The sequence below is a fragment of the Mesocricetus auratus genome, unplaced genomic scaffold (genome assembly GCF_017639785.1).
Source record: "Mesocricetus auratus isolate SY011 unplaced genomic scaffold, BCM_Maur_2.0 Super-Scaffold_100006, whole genome shotgun sequence".
In the NCBI taxonomy this organism is placed as follows: domain Eukaryota; kingdom Metazoa; phylum Chordata; class Mammalia; order Rodentia; family Cricetidae; genus Mesocricetus; species Mesocricetus auratus.
In genome coordinates, this window is record NW_024429190.1 from 77,783,719 (window position 1) to 77,805,970 (window position 22,252).

The 22,252-nt window shown below is 40.6% G+C and overlaps 1 protein-coding gene across 5 annotated transcripts in view; it reads right to left on the reverse strand.

The window, feature by feature from the left end:
• The window catches only part of Klhl8 (kelch like family member 8), a 52,729-nt gene that overhangs the window by 18,577 nt on the left and 11,900 nt on the right, over positions 1-22,252 (reverse strand). Inside the window, exons 1-2 of one of the 5 annotated variants that reach the window (XM_013117996.3) lie at positions 18,331-22,095; positions 14,228-14,576 (exon numbers count right to left, since the gene is read on the reverse strand). In XM_013117996.3, coding sequence (XP_012973450.1) covers positions 14,228-14,443 — 216 coding nt within the window. In that variant the 5' untranslated portion in view covers positions 14,444-14,576; positions 18,331-22,095. Of the gene's footprint in view, positions 1-12,649; positions 12,736-14,227; positions 14,577-15,213; positions 16,471-18,330; positions 22,096-22,252 lie in introns of those variants that run through there. The other 4 variants (XM_040747545.1, XM_040747547.1, XM_040747546.1 and 1 more) reach the window with 4 other exon arrangements.

The following is a 22,252-nucleotide window of genomic DNA, read 5'->3' on the forward strand; positions in this document are numbered from 1 at the left end:
TCATTTTAACAATTATCTAAGGGCTGGGACATAGCTTAGTTAGTCGGTAGTAGGCTTGCCTTGCACGTGTGAGGCCTTAAGTTGAATTCCCAGACACAAAAGTAAAAATTGACAACACTCTATAACATATAATAGCACAATTTCCAGAGAATGCTATTTTAATACTAATTTCTCACCTAGGCTGTAAAAATCAACAGCCAGAGTGGTGGCTTGAAAGAGAACGGCCCCCATAGACTAATATATATGAATCCTGATTCCAAATGGGTGGAACTGTTTGGAAAGGATTAGGGGGTGTGGCCTTTTCAGAGGAGGGCTTTGAGATTTCAAAGTCTCATGCCATTTCCAGTTAGCTCTCTTTCCTTCTGCCTCTTGGCTGTTGTCTCAACATGTAAGTTCTCAGCTACTGTATAAATGTCTGCCTGCTACCACAATCCCTGACACAATGGTCATGGACTAACCCTCTGGTAATGTAAACCCCCATAAACATCTGCTGTTATTAAGTCGCCTGGGTATGATGTCTTTTTACAGCAACAGTAAGTAACCAAGACAGACAACAAATTATTTTCATGTAGATTATAATAAAACTTTGACCCTTCTACACCTCTATTTCAATCTCTTGATTTAAGAGAAAAAAATTAAAATGTGGTCATGACCTTTCAACCCCAAATGTACTCTTTTAGAATATCTATCCATCCTAAATTCTAAAGAGCTTTGGACAACCATACATGAAATACACACAAAAAACTGGCCTTTTCCTATGCCAACTCTTCTGTGGTGTTACATATTTCATTATATTCCATAAAATTTTCCTTCCTGGTACATCAACATAATTATCAGTTACTAAAAATATTTAATCAGAAATTAAATGCTTCAAACTGGATTTAAAAAACATACAAACTACAAAATAATTGTATGACTTAGTCACAGAAATAAGTACTCTGAAATATATATGTATGATACATATATGTGTATCCTCAATACTAGTCAATTTTCTTGTTTACATTTTTGTTAGGTCAATGAACATACGAATAATTCAATGTATTAAGAAGAAAAAATGTCAACCTTAACCTTTAGTAAAATATTTAGAACATCAACATTACTGAAATGATTTCCTACTAATATTTGAAATGGCCGGGCGGTGGTGGCGCATGCCTTTAATCCCAGCACTCGGGAGGCAGAGGCAGGCAGATCTCTGTGAGTTCGAGGCAGGACTGGACCGACAGCCTCCAAAACAATACAGAGAAACTCTGTCTCGTAAAAAAAACAAACAAAAAAAAAAACATTTGAAACATACACTTAACCTGGTCACTATGGATCGAAACAACAAAACAAAGGCTTCTGGACTAGTAAAGAACTTTCCTGTCTCCATGGAGATGCGGGAGGCAGAGGGCATCAGGCAGGCTCACTTGTACTGCTGACTCAATACTCAGATCCATAAACTAAGAACTCTAGTTCAGTAAGTGCCCTACTGAATTATGAGATGAAATAAACTAAAACTGATGAAAAGAAGACTAATAATCCCATTTACTCTCAGTTCTTACTTAGAAGTTAGCTCATCTACTGACCTTTGAAAACAGTTTTTCCCAAGACTTTTTCTTGGTCTGAAATGCCAAGTGAACACAGAAAAGCACAACTGCCAACTTGCTAATACATTGCTTCAAAGACTTCTAAGCAAGTAGAAAAAGAACTAACAGTTTCCTGAAATACATAATTCTTTTTCAAGTTTCTGAGTCTATACAGTAGCTGTAACACATTATTTGATCATCTGACATTAGCCATTTAGGTTGTTTCAATCTTTTATTAGTTTACACACAAATGATACCTTACAGGAAAAGGTGGGCACTTTTCCTTAATTTGAGGATGGCTTTGGAGCCCCCACTTTATATTATAGATTGTTACATTCTGCAAAGTTGCTTGTCAGGGACACAGAAAAATTTCCACACCCAGCAACAATGCTTGTGACTTTTCACTTCGGCAACACTTACAGCAGTGTTTTGGCTAATAAGCTCAAAGTGAACATTTTTCCCTTTAATTACTTAACTATGCAACACTTTTCAATAATGTGGTCATTCTGAAACTATGTTTCTGTTAACAAAATAAAAACAAACCTGTATGGGAACCTCTTCTTACATCCTTTATAAGCTATATTCTAAGTTTTCAGTTTAACCTCTGGTAATTTTGCTCTATTAATTTTACTACTTTTTAAAGATCAGCCAATTTAAATAACTGAGTGGCCCAAAATTGTTTTATTGTCAAGATCTAAAATGGAAGAGGATAGATGCACCAGTTTCAAAATAATCTTAACTTGTATTAAATGTACATATGACAGTAACTGACACCATGCTTCTACACTTAGCCTCACTCTGATTCATTTTAAATTACATAATGGAGATAATCCAAATGGCATTTAAGAGTAGAAATAAAAACCATGAAACAGACCTACAAAAACCCCAAAACTAAAACTGAGTTACCAGCTGAATGGACAAAGGGAGACTACCATAGGATTCTGAAGACACTGGACAACCTCAGAATGGCTGGGCATGGAATCAAGGGGTCTTCTCCAGTATCGTTCCCTTCTTATTAAATTATAGCGGGGATATGGTCTTCTATGTGGTAGGTCTTCGGGAAATGAAGAAATCACATAGGTTCTCAGCTCATGAAAGCAGTGGCTTATAAAAGGACTAGCTGGACTAGCTTAGGCATTTATTCCTGCTGCCTTTCACGAACAGAGATGTGGGAACCTCACAGGTTCATCCTTGGAGGAGAAGGTAGCAATCATTTTAGAAGTACAGAGAGTAGCCCTCACCAGACATCAAACCCGCTGTGTCTTGATCTTGAATACCTCTGCCTTCAGAGCTGTAAGAAATAAATATCTATTATTTATAAATTACCCCGTCTATGGTAATATCATGGCAGCACCAAGGGACTCAACAGGCTGCTTTCAGGCCAGATCAATAGTGACCATGGAGTAGGCTCATCTCTCCTTTGGACGGTGTCACTATAATGTAGTTCATACACTCTTTGCCCATATCTTTTAGATGACTGTTCTTAGTTTGGGAAACGGTAACAGAATCTATGAACATTGACTTAAAAACTCAAATGTTCCTTGTTTTAAAGCTAAATAATTTCCGGGCGTTGGTGGCGTACGCCTTTAATCCCAGCACTCGGGAGGCAGAGGCAGGCGGATCTCTGTGAGTTCGAGACCAGCCTGGACTACCAAGCGAGTTCCAGGACATCCTCCAAAGCCACAGAGAAACCCTGTCTCGAAAAACCAAAAAAAAAAAAAAAAAAAAAAAAAAAGCTAAATAATTTAAATAGTATATATTCTGGTAACATTAAGAGTTGCTACAGGGCTGGGGATAAAGAGATGGCTTAGTGGGTAAAAGTATTTGCTGCTCTTACAGAGGACCTGCGTTCAGGTCCCAGCACCTACACAGTGGTTCATAGTCTCCTGTAACCCATCTTTTGGTCTCTGCAGGCACCAGATGTGCACATACATACATGCAGTCAAGACATTCATGCACACAAAATAAGCAAATCTATTTTAAAAGAGTTGATACTGGGGATCCTCCCCTCTATTTCTATTATCTGTTTCTAATAAAACTAACCTGAACCTTTACTAAGGGGAATGGCGCATCCTCAAACTACATAAATAACATGTGAGTGTTGAGGAGATGCTACTAGTACTGATCTGCATAGAATCCAGAAATGGGTGCTATGAAAAGACCCTTCAAGAGGAATTCTTCCTGCAACTTCCTCAACAAAGCAGCTACCTTCAAGTAGTTCCTCTCAGAGGTAGGAGAGTTTGTCTTAACATGTGAATATCCCATTCACTCATTAGCACCTAAACAATAAAGGAGCTTTCCTTACATACAGTATTTAAAAATATTCCCACTAGTAAGCATCATAGAACATAAACAAGTTTACCTCCTGAAATGACCTGAAGGCACTATAATGGCTGGCTTTGTGTGTCAACTTGACACAAGCTAGAGTCATCAGAGGAAGTAGCCTCAGCTGAGGAAATGCCTTCATGAGATCCAGCAGTGATGCATTTTCTCAATTACTAATCAGTAGGGAAGGGTCCAGCCCATGCAGGGTGGTACCATCCCAGGGCTGGTGGTCATGGGTTCTATAAGAAAACAAACTGAGCAAGTCACGTGGCGCAAGCCAGTAAGCAGCATTCTTCCATGACTTCTGCCTCCAGGTTCCTGCCCTGTTTGAGTTCCTATCCTGACTTCCTTTGATAATGAACAGCAATGTGTAAGTATAAGACAAACAAACCCTTTCCTCCCCAACTTGCTTCTTGGTTACGGTGTGTCTTCACAGCAACAGTACCCCTGACTAAGACAGGTAAACATATGTACTCTTATGTAAGATCCCTCTAACCACCTTTCAGACATCACTAATGGAGGCACCTCTAAGCCCTGTAAAAATGCCACTGGGTATCACTGAATTATGCTAATATGCCATCTGGCTCAACTTCAAGTTCCCCCAAGACAGAAGCAACCCAACACTCACACTTACTTTTCTTCCTACCTAGGGAAGCCCCTCTGGTGTCTGCTCTGGAGTTTGAGTGGTGATGTCCAAATAGCACAGCAGATTTTATGGTGCCAATCTTAACAAATTCTTGTCCCAGACACAAAGATAAGTCAAAGGAAACATACTAATTACACAACAAATTTGCATCAGTAAACGATCCTTCCAATGAGGCATTCATCAAAAATAATGATTTAAAACTTTCTAGAAAGGCTTTAGTGTTATTTTTCTTTGTATTCTTTTTCTCCCTTATTCCCTATCCCCCACCCATTTAACCTTTCGTGTTCCATTATTTCCTTCCCCCTTTTATGTGTGACATTTTCTTAAGAATTGTTTATTTTCATTTTATGTGTATGTGTGTTTTGTCTGATTGTACAGATGTGCACTATATGTGTGCAGTGCCTGCTGAGGTCAGAAGAGGGTGCTGGATCCTCTGACACTGGAGTGACAGATGCTTGTGATCCACCAGGTGGGAAAAAGAACAAGTAACATATAAAGGTAGTTCCATCAGAATGACATCTGACTTCTCCATGGAGACTCTGAAAGCCAGAAAGACCTGGACAGAGATGTCAGCCCAGATTTCTATACACCCAGCAAAACTCAATCACAAAAGATGGAGGAATAAGAAAATTCTATAGTAAAACCAAATCTAAGCAGTAGCTACTAATCCAGATCTACAGGAGACACAAGAAGGAAAACTTCAACTCGAAGAGGTTAATCACACTCAAGAAAAATAATCCCAGACCAGTCAATCAAAAGGGGAGATCCCATAGCACAACAATAAAAGAACAGGAATCAATAAACACTGCTCATTGATAATTGAATGAAAATGGGTCAAGACAGAAATGTAAATTAAAACTACTTTGAGATTTCATCTTACGGCAGACAGATAGTCAAGAACACTAACAAACACAGCTCATTCTGGTGAGGATGTGGGAAAAGGGAAACAATCATTGCTGGTGGGCGAGCACACTTGTACAGTCACTATGCAAATCAGCATGGCAGTTTCTCAGGAACCTGGGAGTATATCTACCTCAGAATCAACTCTACAATTCTTTTTTTTTCCTCTTTTTAAATTTAAATTAGAAACGTGCATGCTTCAAATGTCAATCCCAGCTCCCCCCCTTCTCCCTCCCAGTCCCATCCCCACCCTCCCACCCCCAGCACAATCCCCACATCTTTCCCCAGGGAGGGTGAGGCCCTCTTTGGGGGAAATCTCCAGAGACTGTCCTTTCATCCAGGGCAGGACCTAGGCCCTTCCCCATGTGTCCAGGCTGAAAGAGCATCCTTCCATGTGGAATGGGCTCCTAAAGTTCACTTGTATGCCATGGTGAACACTAGTCTACTACCCAAGGCCCCAGAGATTTCTGTGGCCTCCTCACTGACACTACATGCATGGAGTTTGGATCAGTCCCCTGTTGGCCTCTTAGCCATCAGTCTGGGGTTCAAGAGCTCCCCCTTATCCAGTCAGCTGTCTTTGTGGGTTTCACCAGCACGGTCTTGACCCCTTTGCTCATCACTCCTCCATCTCTATCACTGGGTTCCTGCGGGTCAGTTCAGTGTTTAGCTGTGAGTATCTGTCTGTGCTTCCATCAGTCACAGGATGAAGGTTCTAGGATGTTATATAAGGAAGTCATCAACCTTATCATTAGGTAGGGGCTATTAATGTAGTCTCTCTGCTATTACTTTGTTTTCCAACTGGTGTTATCCTTGTAGATCTCTGGAAATCTCACTGCTGTCAGCTCTATCCTCAAAGCTATAAGGACTCCACTATTATGGTATCTCTCATCCTGGTATCCTCTATTCTTACCCCAACTCAACTTTCCTGCTCCCCCATGTCTTCTTCTACCCTCCTCTTATCCCCCTCTCTTTTTCCTGGCTTCCTCTCCTCTCCCCCCATGTTCCCAATCTGCTCAGCAGATCTTGCCTCTATCCACTTTTCTGGCATATAATGCATATCTCTTGGGAACCTCCCTGTTTCCCAGACTCACTGGCCCTGGAATTGTAGGCTGACACTCCCCTCATCCATGTCTAAAATCCATATATGAGTACATACCATGTTTCTCTTTTTCTGACTGGGTTACCTCACTCAGGATGGTTTCTTCTAGTGCTGTCCATTTGCCTGCAAATGTCAAGATTCCATTGTTTTTTTCCACTGAGTAGTACTCCATTGTGTAAATGTACCACATTTTCTCTACCCACTCTTCAGTTGTGGGGCATCTAGGTTGCTTCTAGGATCTAGCTATTACAAATAATGCTGCTATCAACATAGTGGAACAAACATCTTTGTTGTATGAATGGGCATCTTTTGGGTATATGCCTAAGAGTGGAATTGCTGGGTCTTGTGGTAGACTGATTCTCATTTTCCTGAGGAATCTCCATACTGATTTCCAAAGTGGCTGTACAAGTTTGCACTCCCACCAGCAATGGACGAGTGTTACCCTTTCTCCACATCCTCTCCAGCACAGGTTGTCATTGGTGTTTTTGATTTTAGCCATTCTGACAGGAGGAAGATGGTATCTCAGAGTTGTTTTGATTTGCATTTCCCTAATGGCTAAGGATGTTGAGCACTTTTTCAAGTGTCTCTCAGCCATTTTAGTCTCCTCTATTGAGAAGTCTCTATTTAGTTCAGTCCCCCACTTTTTAATTGGGTCCTTTGGAGTTTTGGAGAATAGCTTATTGAGTTCTTTGTAAATTTTGGAGATAAGCCCTCTGCCAGATGTGGGGTTAGTGAATATCTTCTCCCAATCTGTGGGTTGCCTTTTTGTCTTGCTGACTGTGTCCTTTGCCTTATAGAAGCTACTCAGTTTCAGGAGGTCCCATTTATTAATTGTTGATCTCAGTCTTTGTGCTACTGGTATGTTCAGGAAGCGGTTTCCTGTACCATTTCATTCAAGGGTACTTCCCACTTTCTCTTCTAACAGGTTCAGTGTGGCTGGATTTATGTTGAGGTCTTTGATCCATTTGGATTTAAGTTTTGTGCATGGCAATAGACATGGATCTATCTGCAGACTTCTACATGCCAATATCCAGTTATGCCAGCACTATTTGTTGAAGATGCTATCTTTTTTCCATTGTATAATTTTAGCTTCTTTGTCAAAAATCAGCTGTTCATAGGTTTGTGAATTAATCTCAGAGTGTTCAATTCCACTGGTCTACCTGTCTGCTTCTGTGCCAATACCAAGCTGTTTTCAGGACTACAGCTCTAAAATACAGCTTGAAGTCAGGGATGGTGATGCTTTGTTGAGTAAGGTTGTTTTGGCTATTCTGGGTCTTTTGTTTTGCCATATAAAGTTGAGAATTGTTCTTTCAAGGTCTGTGAAGAATTGTGCTGGAATTTTGATGGGGATTGCATTGAGTCTGTAGATTGCTTTTGGCAGGATTGCCATTTTTACCACATTGATCCTACCTATCCAAGAGCATGGGAGATGTTTCCATTTTCTGATGTCTTCTTTAATTTCTTTCTTTAAAGATTCAAAGTTCTTGCGATACAGGTCTTTCACTTGTTTGGTTAGCATTACCCCAAGGTATTTTATGTTGTGTGTGGCAACTGTAAAGGGTGATGTTTCTCTGATTTCTTTCTCAGCCATCTTATCAACTGTATATAGTAGGGATACGGATTTTCTTGAGTTGATCTTGTATCCTGCCACTTTGCTGAAGGTGTTCCCTGGTAGAGTTCTTTGGGTCACTTATGTAAACTATCCTATCATCTGCAAATAGTGAAAGTTTGACCTCTTCCTTTCCAATTTGTATCCCCTTGATCTCCTTTTGTTGTCTTATTGCTCTAGCTAGAACTTCGAGTACAATATTGAAGAGGTGTGGGGAGAGGGGACAGCCTTGCTTGTTCCTGATTTTAGAGGAATTGCCTTGAGTTTCTGTCTATTTAGTTTGATGTTGGCTGTTGGTTTGCTGTATATAGCTTTTATTATGTGTAGGAATGTTCCTGTTATCCCAGGTCTCTCCAAGACCTTTACCATGAAGGGGTGTTAGGTTTTGTCAAAGGCTTTTTCAGCATCCAGTAAGATGATCATGTGATTTTTGTTTCTTAGCTTGTTTATATGGTGGATTACATTGATAGATTTTCGTATGTTGAACCATCCCTGCATGCCTGGGATGAAGCCTACTTGATCATGGTGGATGAGTTTTCTCATGAGATCTTGGATCTGATTTGCCAGTATTTTATTGAGTATTTTTGCATTAATGTTCATGAGGGAAATTGGTCTGAAGTTCTCTTAGTTGTGTCTTTGTGTGGCTTGGGTATCAAGGTTATTGAAGAAAGAGTTTGGCAAAGACCCTTCTGATTCTATTGCATGGAATACTTTGAGGAGAATTGGTATAAGCCGTTCTTTGAATTTCTGGTAAAATTCTGCACTGAAGCCATGTAGCCCTGGGCTTTTTTTGGTTGGGAGACATTTGATGACTACTTCTATTTCCTTAGGTGCTATACATCTATTTAAATTACTTATCTGTTCTTGATTTAATTTTGGCAGGTGATACCTATACAGGAAGTCGTCCATTTCCTTTAATTTTTCGAATTTTGTGGAGTACAGGTTTTCAAAGTATGACCTGATGATTCTCTGGATTTCTTCAGTGTCCGTTATGCCCTCCTTTTCATTTCTGATTTTGTTAATTTGCATGTTCACACTCTGTCGTTTGGTAAGTTTGGATAAAGGTTTGTCTATCGTGTTGATTTTCTCAAAGAACCAACTCTTTATTACATTGATTCTTTGTATTGTTTTCCTAGTTTCTGCTTTATTGATTTCAGCCCTCAATTTGATTATTTCCTGGCATCTACTCCTCCTGGGTGAGTTTGCTTCTGTGTGTTCTAGAGCTTTCAGCTGTGTTGTTAATTCTCTAGTTTAAATATTCTCCAGTTTCTTCATGTGGGCACTTAGTGCTATGAACTTTCCTCTTAGCACTGCTTTCAAAGTGTCCCATAAGTTTGGGTATGTTGTGTTGCCATTCTCATTGAATTCTATTTTATTTCTTCATTGATCCAGCAGTGGTGCAATAGCGCATTATTCAATTTCCATGAGTTTGTAGGGTTCCTGAAGTTTGTGGTGTTGTTGAACTCTAACCTTAAAGCATGGTGGTCTAATAAGATACTTGGAGTTATTCCAATTTTTTTGTACCTGTGGAGGTTTGCTATGTTGCCAAGTATGTGGTCAAGTTTTGAGAAGGTTCTATGTGGCGCTGAGAAGGTATATTCTTTTGTGTTTGGATGGAATGTTCTATAGATATCTGTCAAGCCCAGTTGGGTCATAACTTCTATTAGTTCCTTTGTTAAGTTTCTGTCTTATAGTCCTGTCTAGTGGTGACAGTGGGGTGTTGAAGTCTCCCACTATAAGTGTGTGAGGTTTTATGTGTGGTTTGAGTTTTAGTAATGTTTCTCTTTCGAATGTGGATGCCTTTGTATTTGGGGCATAGATGTTCAGAATTGAGACTTCATCTTCGTGGATTTTTCCTGTGATGAATATGAAATGACTTCCTTCATCTCTTTTGATTGATCTCAGTTTAAAGTATAGTTTGTTAGATATTAGTATTGCTACCCCTGCTTGTTTCTTGGGACCATTTGATTGGAAAATCTTTTCCCAACCCTTAATTCTGAGGTAATATCTGTCTTTGAGGCTGAGGTGTATTTCTTGTATGCAATGCGGCAGAAGGGTGGGTTCTGTCTTTGAATCCATCCTGCCAGCCTGTGCCTTTTTATGGGCGAGTTAAGACCATTAATATTGAGAGATATTAATGACCTTTGATTGTTCGTTCTCGTTTGATTTGGAATGGTTGTTCTTGGTGGAACTGTATATGGATTTCCATCCCTTTTCTCTTTTTGGTGTTGGTAAAGTGGGACTATCTATTTACTATGTTTTTCTGGTTGTAGTTAACCTCCTTGGACTGGAGTTTTCCTTCCAAAACTTTCTGTAGGGCTGGGTTAGTGGATATGTATTGTTTAAATCTGGTTTTGTCATGGAATATATTGTTTTAACCATCTATAGTGATTGAAAGCTTTGCTGGGTATAGTAGTTTGGGCTGGCATCCTTGGTCTCTTAGTGTTGGTAGAATATTTATCCAGGACCTTCTGACTTTCAGAGTTTCCATGGAGAAGTCAGGTGTGGTTCTGATGTGTTTGCCTGTATATGTTATTTTACCTTTTTCCTTAGCTGCTCTAAGTATTCTTTCTTTATTCTATATGCTTGGGGTCTTGATTATTATGTGGCGAGGGGACTTTTTTTGTGATCCACTCTATTTGGTGTTCTGTAAGCTTCTTGTACCTTAATTGGCATGTCTTTCTTTAGGTTGGGAAAGTTTTCTATGATTTTGTGGAGTATGTTTTCTGTCCCTTTGAGTTGGCTTTCTTTACCTTCTTATACCTATTATTCTTAGGTTTGGTCTTTTCATGGTGTCCCATATTTCCTAGATATTTTGTGTTAGGGATTTGTTGGACTTAAGATTTTCTTTGATTGATGAATCTATTTCTCCTAGTGTATCTTCAACATGTGAGATTCTCTCTTCCATCTCTTGTATTCTGTTGGTTATGCTTGCATCTGTAGTACCTGACCATTTCCCCAGTGTTTCTATTTCCAGCATTCCTTCAGACTGTGTTGCTTTTATTGTCTCCATGTCAGCTTTCAACACTTGCACTGTTTGAATTGTTTCTTGTAATTTTTGCTTTGTGTTTTCTTCCCTTCCTTGCATTTGTTGGTTTTTTTGGTTTGTTTTTTCTTCTATTTCTTGAAATTTTTTTGTTAGTTTTTTCTTCCATTTCTTTAAGGGATTTTCTCACATCCTCTTTGAGGGCCTCTATCATTTTCATGAAGGTGTTTTTAAGGTCATTCCCTTCTGCTTCATCCACATTGGGGTGTTCAGGTCTTACTGGTGTAGAATCTCTAGACTCTGGTGGTGTCATATTTGTTTTTCTCTTGCTGAGTGTGTTCTTATATTGCCTCTTCCCCATCACTTCTTGCAGTGGGTGTAGAAAGAGTCTCTTCCTCTCCTGGTGTGTAGGCGACCAGGGTTCCCTTTCAGTAGGCGTAAGCAAATCCAATATTCTCTGGCCTCTGCTGTCTGTCCTCTGCTCTCTGCCCTGAGTGTGGGCAGAAGTGTATCAGCTCTCAGGCTCCTGGTCACTTGGTCCTCTGTGGGGGGTTGGGGGTTGACCTGGCTGCTGTCCCCAGGCCAGGGGATCCGAAAGTGGGTGAGCGGGAGGGAATCGGGTCTAAAATGTGGACCCAGTGCTCACTTCAGCCCTCTGCCCCAACTCTACAATTCTTGGGTATATACCCAAAGAACTCTATATTCTACTACAAAGATACTTGCTCAACCATGTTCATTGTTGCCTATCCACAATGGTTAGAAATTGGAAGCAACCTAGACATCCATTAATTGATGAATGAATAATGACAAGGTGGTACATTTACACAATGGAATATTATTCAGCTGTTAAAAAGTAAAATCATGAAATTTGCAGGTAAGTGGTAGGAGCTAGGAAAAAAAGCATCTTAAAGTAACCTAGATCCATCTTCTTTGTTGATGGTAGTTGTTAACCCTGTGATGTGCATGCTACAATCCATACAATCACAGGGGTTAGACACCTGGTGAGGGACTCTAGAGAAGAGATCTTTCTAACAAGGGGAACTAAAATAGACAGTTATGGAGAAATGGGGTAGGTGGGAAAACTGGGGTGGACTGATTAAGTGGAGAGAGGGATGGATGAGGAGGAATAAGAGGAAAAATATGCAGAGGGGCATGTAGCTTAAGGGCCATTTATGGAGTCTTATGAAAACTGTACAGGTTTCCTAAATACATATACATATACATAATACACACACATACACACACATACACACACATACACACACACACACACACATACACACACACACACACCAAAGAAATTTAAATGGAGTCACCAAATAACCATAGGGACAATGTTCTGACCAGACATTTCTCACAGCCAAGTGTAACCTCCTGTGTCAGGGATAAGTTACATCTAGTTGAGCTGTTGGCCCAAGGGGCCTTCCAGGAACTCCCAAACATCTCCGGCTATTGCCAAAGCACTTTCTTGTTCTTCGAAAATTGTGGGTAAGGCCTGACTGCTACAGAGAACACTTACCTAATCTCATTGAACATAGAGGAGTTGAGCTGGTGCCTAACCAGAGGCTTCTCTCCTATTGACTAATGTTCATGGTACCCTGCATGCTACCAAAAGAGAAAGGGAAACACCAGCTCAGTTACAAACATTGTGATATACAACCTGCCTGTAAGATACGCTAGTGACATATTGGCACAAACACTGTTGTAGTAACCAACCCGTCTCTGATTGTAATTAAGGCCAACTCCGTGAGATGGTACCCATGCTGGCACTGCTCAGGTGGCCAAGAACCTGAAACTGAGTAGACCATGGTCTAGGGGAAAACCAAATACCACTGTTCTGCTAAAGGAACACAGCAATAAACTGACTCCTAATGACATTCTACTACACTTATAGATCAATGTCTCACTCAGCCATCAGAGACACTTCTCTCCTGCAGATGGGAACTAACAGAGACCCACACATATGCAGAGAGTGAGAGACTTTGGAGCACTTTGTCCTAAATGGGATGTCTTCATCATACCCCTCCCCTCCGGGCTCAGGGAGCTAGTTATGTGGAAGAGGAGGCAGAAAGATTGTAAGAGCCCGAGGGGACGGAAGACACAACAGGACTGACACACATATGAACTCACAGTGACTGTGGCAGCATGCACAGGACCTATACAGGTTCAAGACAGATGGAGTCCCAAAGCTGAGATGGGGAAGTGGATACAGGCTTCCACCTCTACCAAAGAAGCTATCTCCACCTGGCAACCACTTCCAAAGGAAAAATTAGTTTTCTCCAATGGAGTCCATTGGTTATGCTAATCACACACACTAAGGGCAGGTTCCATGCTCAGCAGTAGATGACCAACACAAACCGATCTCAGTGGTATTTTTGTTGACTTGTTTTTTCATGTATTTTTTTTTTTTTTTTGGTTTTTTCGAGACAGGGTTTCTCTGTGTAGTTTTGGAGGCTGTCCTGGCACTCGCTCTGTAGACCAGGCTGGCCTCGAACTCACAGAGATCCGCCTGCCTCTGCCTCCCGAGTGCTGGGATTAAAGGCGTGCGCCACCAACGCCCGGCTTCATGTATTTTTTTTTAACTAGTCTGTTGCTTATATATTATGATTTCTGATTTTGAGGGGTTTTGTGTGTGTTTCTTATGCCTCTCCTCCTGGGTTGTTTATAGTTTTGTTTGCATGTTCATTTTCAGGAGGGAGGGAGGGAGAGAGAGATGGAGGGGGAGAGGGAGAGGGGGGAGAGGGAGAGAGAGAGAGAGAGAGAGAGAGAGAGAGAGAGAGAGAGAGAGAGAGAGAGAGAGAGGATAGGAAGGGAGTTGGGTGGATGGGGAGTGAGGAGAATCTGGCCTAACAATGTATCTATTTCCAGGCACTGGGCCACACACCCCTGTAATCGGATACTAAGGAAATGTGAGGCAGGAAGGTCATGAATCCATGGCTTACTCAAGCTACACAGAAGACAATGATTCACAAAGAACTGAGATTAAAGTCATTCCTAACCTAACAAATAAGTGTTACACCTAAAATTTTTATGTAAGTTCAGAAACTCTCATTTTCCACACTACACCAAAGTTGGGGAAAGAAAAAAGTGGTCCCACCTTTAGTGTGACGTCGCAGAGTTCCCCATTTTCATAGAACCGAAGGAGAGAGCTGTGGAAGTCTTTCCACGCTTCATTGGCTTCGAAGATGAAGGAGTCATCGCCATCGCACTCACTGACAGAGGACCTGCTCCTTGCCAGCTGCTGCTGGTGCTGCCGCCTCCCCTTTGTCACATGACTCCTAGCTTGTTTCCCATTGGTAGATTCTGAAGCCATTTGCAACTCTCTTTTTATGTAGCTCTCTTCTTAAACATCCCATTTATTCCTTAAGGGTGAGAAGACAGAAGACAGATGTAGCCTCTACACTTTCGACACCCTTCAAGATTCCTTCAGTTGTCATTGTAGTTTGCTGAAATGTTAAAAAACAAAATGCAAACATAAACTAAAAGGTGTTATCACGATTATAATTTATCAATTATGATATATGCGACCACACTGGTTACACTGGAAATCTCCAGCTTTATACTTTATGTCACATGACTCACTTCATCTAACTACGTCAGTGAAAGAATGCCTTTAAAATGCAATACAAAGCAAAAGATATAACGTTTGAAACATGAAATGCACTGGCTTTAGAAACAGAAGCTGTGAACTAAAAAGTTTAAATTTAGACACACTTTCTTTGAGGACTCAAAGCAAAATTCAAAGGTTATTTTTAATGAATTTGGTTCTTCCTAGAGTCTATGTCAAAGAGATTCCACCACATAGAAACTGCTTAAGCTTTAGCTATCTCTTCTGGGAAATGGGTACATCATTTACAGGAATAGTTCAAGATTCAAAGATACACAGCCAGAAACGGGAAGAGCTGAACTGCAGTGTGCAGACCTCATTGTATCTGTATTTCCATATACAATTTATTATTTACATAAATATCACATTTACATCATTAATAAATATACTTGACAAATATTCATATCACTAATAGATATATGCTACAATTCTGCCTACCTAATAGAAATGAAGGGGTTTAAGTTAAACCATCTTACTGGCTGTGATCTGTTTTGAAGGTTTTCTTGACCCTTGGTTTCTCTATCTGTGGGCAGGACTATCTTGAGGGTTGCAGAGTTGCAGTAGACTTCAGGGGCACTTACATAACTGTAAACAAAGCTGCGGATGTTTGTGTTAGAATGGAAACTTGGGATAGTATATGGCTTTTAAAAATTATAAATGCCTTAACCAGGTCTATGAGGTTCTTTTACTGCTAATCTCTTCTCTCAGTTTTTGTCAGGAAACAAAATGGGTGATGTAAAATTATGGACTGTAGCTACTAATCTGTCCTTAAAGTTTCTATGGCTGACACACATGATGGAATCCCTAACAGGTCACATTGTCTGTGATCCCTTTGCCTGTAAGAGCTGTAACTAACTTCTAAGCCACAAAGTGGGGGAAGGTAATGGAGTGCCACAATCTTCATTACATTAGGTTACACAGAACTGTATAAGAGACTGAAGAGAAAATCTTTCCTGCAGTCCATGGAGTCGCCATGTAAAGCAGCCCTTAGGACTTGAGTGAGGCCTCTGCTTGACAGTAAAAACCTAGGACTCTCAGCCATGCGGTTAAGAAGAAAAATTCTACAAGCAACACTTCTCCGAGGCTGAGACGTGAGAATGCAGTCCAACCACTTTTAATACAGCTAAGGACAGACTTCTATCTAGAGAGGTAATCTTATAAAGAAATTTAAAGGAGTTACAAACCCAAAGTACTGAAGAGTTTAAGAAAATAGTACTATAACCTATACTTCTGAGTGTATAATCATTTTAAACGTTCATTCTGTGATCAACAATGCCTGACTTTCTCCAACTCAGAGAGCATTGTGTTTACGGAGAGAGATGTGTCAAATTCTTCAGTTTATGCTCAGGGTACTGTAAATCTTTCAGTATCAACTCAATCAGCATTCCCCAGACAAAGTGCCTTAAATCTCAAAATGCACTTTCTGCCCTGTGTGTAACCCTTGACCATAAAAAGGGAACTTGTAACTCTTTTTCGGGGCTATGAAACCAATTATTTACTGTAGCCCTGACCAGTTAGAAAAAACAGTTGGCTGAACTTTGAGTCTTCAGACCACATGCCCATATCAGAAAACTGAGGTTAGGAATTCATGAAGAGCTATTCCTTTTAACCTTAGCTCAACAAATCAGACAGTGCAGCTGTATGTTCTTATAAGATTGCTTTTCTGGGAATTGATGAGGAATGTTCTGTGTATATGTTTGTCTTATTGGTTGATGAATAAAGCACTGTTGGCAAATAGGAAAGCAGGATAGATGGGACTAGGAGAGGTGGAGGATTCTGGGAAATGGAGGCACAGTCAGCCACCATGTAGGATATGAGAGGAGTAAGAGGTCCGGACCCTTTCTCCAGCAAGAGAAGACTGTGGGGACACCAGACCTTGAGCAGAAACCCACTTCCCCTTCGGCCTGGGAGCAGGCATCTGTGTAATGTTTACTGGAAACAATTTAGTGCTTTAAAGCTTCATAGGGCTCAGATAAGGGCTTGCTCACTGAAATACCATGACTGTCACACCCCCTAAGGCTAGATGCCTCTTCCTGTCCCTGCCCCCTGTGGTGTCTCCCCGATTCTGGGGCTGGAGATTAAACCACCAGCCAGGAGGGTGAGAAGTGGAAAGAATGGTATGTAAATGGATGGCAAAAGTCCTTAAAAAGGGAAGCTCTTTTTTCTTGGAGAGACTTCTCCAGAGACTTCTCCAGAGACTTCTCCTGAGAGCTCTCCTAAGCGGACTGGGGTCTCCTCCTAAGCTGACTTGGGAAGCATAAAGTTTTCTTAAAGCAACCGACCGGTCTCTGTGTCATCTATCCCGACCACCTCGCTACATTCTTGGATGTAGGCCGCACAGCAGGTGCGACAGAAGACCACATGGAAATACTCAAAGATTAGCAGTTATGGGTTGATAATTAAGTCAGAGCTAGCCCACAAGAAACGGCCAACAGTGTCATGATTAATATAGCATCCTGTGTGTTCATTTGGAACTGACACGGCTCTGGGATCAGGCTGGCAGGAAGAATGCTCGTTACAGGGAATAATTTATCTTAACAACCATTAGCAAGGCATCTGGTCTAATCTAAAGCTACTTTGAAGTTTTATAGCCACTAACAATGCACAGCTATTCTGGCAACTGGGGAAAACTCAACTGTCTTCCTAATTGTCAACCAGAGCTGTTATCAAAAACAGCTCCTGGCCTTGAAGAGAAAGCAATGAGCTTACACAGGAGCTACTATGTTCTTCCTGCTGGCATCTTATACTGTGTATAGACAGTCTGTTGTGTGGTAACAGTGGGCCACCATTGTGGTCAGTATATAAAAAAGGGTGGCAGAAATATATACATTTGCATTTAACAACAAGCAAGTGCCAGGACTTTGTTCCTTGTAGGATCCTTCTCTCTCTTCCCTCTTCTTCACTCTCTCTCTCCTCCCTCTCTCCCTCCCCCCCTCTCTCTACTCAGTTTAACTGCAGAGAGGTTGTGGTAGACATACCCTGACATTAAGGCTGATAAGGTGGGTGGGATAAGAGACAGAATGCATCACACTTCAATGGCTAAGGTTCTGAGATAAGGCTCCAGATCTGCATGTCCTTTGTCCCCAGGGAGGTCCCATTAGCTGACAATTGTGATGTAAAACATTTCTAACAAGCAGGAGTACCTAACACTAGTGAGTTTACAAGGCCACAAAATACAAGATAAACACATAAAGATCAACTTTATTTCTGTCTACTAGCAATGCATGATGGAAACAGGAAATTTGAAAAGTTAATTGCTTCCAAAACAAAAAAAGTGGGAGAAACTCTGGTATAAGTCCAGTGAAATGTATAGAATATACACACTGAAATACTTCATTGAAGCAAATCAAAGAAAACTTAAAGAAATGGGAAGCTACCAGAGTTTCTAGGCTAGAAGACTCAACTTAGTAACCATGACTGATTCTGATTTAAATCAATGTCAATCAAATCATGAGAAATTTTTATAATAAAGACACTGACACACTGAGTCTAAATTTTCAAGTGGAAAGGCAAAGAAGCCAGGATACATAAAAACTTTTTGAAACAAGGTTTGAGGAATCGCCACCTCCAATGTAAAACTCAGTATTACATACCTTCAGCAACAGCATCAGGTTACATAATCCCAAGCATAGAGAAATCACTCTGGCCCATGCCATGCTGGCATAAATAACTGACGAGTCAGTAGCATGGAGTAGAACACACAAACTCCCCATGGACAATAGCTTCAAGCTGTAAGAGGAGGGCTCAGGGGGAGAATGACAGCCTACATAAGTGTAATTACAATTAAAACCATAAAACTTTCAGAAGAAAACCTATGAGAAAAGCTTCATGACTAGGTAATCTCAAGTTACGGTTCTGAGATGATAAAAAAAAAGTTCTTAGTAGGTGGGGAGTGTTGCTCAGTGGTCAAGCACCTGCCTACATGTTCAACGCCCAGGGGACATGCATGTTTGGGGCATGACAACAACAAAAAGTGAACCTTGCATTATGAAAGCAAAACAGTTAAGAAAACACACTTAAGCATGAAAAACATCTGGGAATCACCTCACAAACACGTGTCCCAAATAAAGAAAGAACCAGTGAAGATAGCAAATATCTCACAAAAAGATGTTGAGCATCACTCCTATTAGAGGAATACATTTAAACCATGAGAAAAATACCATCACACACATATCAGAATTGCTAAAATAAAAATATATAATAGTTGATATTATTCTGAGCATTCTGAAAAGTCAGAAAGCAATCCCAGGAATCAACAGCTGAGGTTGCACGAAATTAAACAGCTTCTGTAACACAAAGGAAATGACAGAATGAAGAGGCAGCCTAAAGAATTGGAGAAAATCTGCCAACTGTAATCTGATAAGGGAATCTAAAAAAGACACTAAATACCAAACCTTAGTAATACAATCAGTAAAGTGGCTGACGGACTGAACTGACATGTGACCATTGGGAAGAGATACACATGGTCAACAAACACATGAAGAGTGTTCAAAACTCCTTCTTGACCAAAGGGAGACGGCAAGGTAAAAGTGCTTTGAGGTCCACCTCACCTGTCAGAATGACCGTTAATAAGAAAACCTGCGCTGGTGAAGACGTATGTGGGCAATGTGTGGAAATATAAACGAGTATGGCCACTCTGGAACCCAGGAAAAAACTCTACAACTGCTGTATGATGCGGCTACATCACACTTGTGACTCAAGGGTTCTAAATCAGCATCCTAGAGATCCTGGCACATTCAGGGTTATGGCCACATCGTTTGACAATAGCCAAGACATGGACACACCTGCACACTCATCAGCAAATAAAAGGCTAAAGAAAACGTGGTGCATGTACGCAACAGAATTTTATTTGGCTGCAAACAAGAGTGAAATGATTATACTCACGAGAATATGGATGAATTAGAGATCGTTAAGTGAAATGAGACAGGCTCAGAAAGATAGTATGTATTCTCTCGTATGAGGAGTCTAGATTTAAATGTGTGTATGCACAAGTACATGAGTGTGTGTGTGTGTGTGTGTGTGTGTGTGTGTGTAGGGGTGGGGGTGCAGTGGAAAGGGCTCCATGACAGCAGATGATGAGGTCTGAAGGGAGGCAGAAGGGAGAATGCAAGTGTCATGAAGGAAGTATTGGGTGAGGAGGGCGGGAAAAGTGAGGGGGGAGAGGAGAGGCCAGGTGAAGTGAATAAAAACAAGACAATGATATAATGAAGGTGTCATAATGAAACATTTATCTGCATGCTAACAAAAATTATCCTAAAAATTACAAGTGCTGATAAAGATAAGAAGTGCCTGAACCTTTTAAATATTACTACTGAGAATACAAGATAGTTCAGTTCTAAAATAGGTTTTGATAATTCTTTTCTATAAACATACAGTATTACCAGGCAATCTGACTCTTGGTAATCTTCCCTTAAGAAAGGAAAACTTAATTTAAGAATCTGCTAAAAAAATTTGATGGCTGCTCTACTCACAACAGCTAATACCTAGAAACGAGCTAAATGATCGAGATAAGTAGATAAACTCATGGTGACACACCTACATGATGGGACATTAGTCTACAATAAAAGGTAATAAACTGTACTTTATAAGACCACTTATATATTTTCAAAAGAACATAATCAGTGGCCAGAATAATCAGTTGAGTAGTTGCTAAAATTAGAGGTGGGTAGAGGTGTGACTAAAGATGTCACAAGGAGGTTTTAATGATGGAACTGTCAGGTATCTTTTTACAAATGCACACCAAAAACATCAACTTGACTATATGATAAAACTAAAACAGAAAACAGACAATAGCATTCTAACATGCTCCTTATACAATTCAGAGGACAAACATACATATACATCACACGCACGCACGAACGAACACACGCACGCATATATTCACAAGCCACTCTACTGCCCAATGGATAAGTCAGCTCACGGAACAAGGTATAAAGATGTCACCACCACCATGAAAATACTATTGTCCTCTAAACTATGAGCAGCATCTTGGTCACAGAAACAGTATCCAGCCACTGTTCTTACCTTGGTCCTTTATGCATATTTAGTCCTCACTACAGCTCAATGAGCTACAAGGACACTTCTTTTTATAGATGAGCTGAGGACACGGAGTAGAACCCACCACCATGGCAGAGGCAAGATTCAGATCATGCAGTGGAGCCCTGTGGACTGTATCACTTACCACCACACCCCTGTTCATAACCCTGCAAGGAAGGAAACTGCAGCAGACCACGAAGAACTAAGACCCCACCTTCCCTTCTAAAGCCAGTCACTTTCCAGGGGCAATGTCATCTTCCCAGTTCTAGTTCAAAATTTGAGTCAGGTTTGATTTCCAATTTTCACAGCATGTATACTGGATTCTAACTGAAAGTTTTCTTACACTATTTTCCTACTTCACTGAACAGCATTGTTCTTGGTGTATGCTAGTCTAATCCACCTCACATCTCACCTGGACTACCTCACCGTGGTCCTCCTACCCATGTTAACACCTAAGAGCAATGCTGCCATATTTATCCAGCTTTGTCACCTCCAAGCTGCTAAGAATATGCGGTTCAAACAGTTAGAATCACCTTCCTTGCTCCCTCTAACCTATCTTCTTTCTCCTCCATCAGTTTTTAATATAAAGTAGGGGAAAGAAAAAAGAGACACAAAGGTCCTCACTGAATTGCTGCATGCCACCCACACAAGCTTGCTCATTTAGGGTCTAACAGCACAGAAGGCCTTACTGTCCCCACCTTGTCAAGGGTCATCCATTCTTTTTCTAATGTACCACATACTTCTTAATCAGCCTTGCAGAATTAAAAGCACGGGTGCTTGCTTGAGCCATTGCTGAGGGAATGCCAAGACCCAACTTAAATAATGTGTCTTTTATGAAGTCTTCTCTAATTCTCCCAGGGATATGTGAGCTCTTCCTTCTGAGAGACTTTGCATAACTCCGATTTCTTCTTTTGTGCTTTAGATTTACTTGAATAATTTTGAATAATGCACATTAACATCTTTTTTTTCTTCTCATTTTCTTCAAAACAGAGTTTCCCTGTGTGGCAGCCCTGGCTGTCCTGGAACTCAAGGCGTGAGTCACCACCGCCTGCTGTACATTAACATCTCACAAGACAATGGTGGTGTTTTTCAGGGGTAGAGGTGAGGATTCGATTTAAAGTTTTGTGCTTGCTATGCCAGTGAGCTATGTACCCAGCCTCAAAAGACTGTTTTTTAACCACATCTATGTAGTTGCCTGGGTCATGAGTGATTAACTCCCATGGACTTTTGTGGGCTAGGTTACCACATAAATCTTGACAGACTCTTACAATCATAATTCTATCAGCAATTATTCTTCCACCTAGTATTTTGTCATAGATAGATGATAAATAGATTGGATGTATGATATTGATGATAGATCTAGATATACAGATGCAGACATATGGATACAGATAGATGATAGGTGAGACAGACAGACAGGTATAGACAGATGTTGCTCTTAGTATCTGAGTATTAGGACAGCATGGATCACCACCCTAT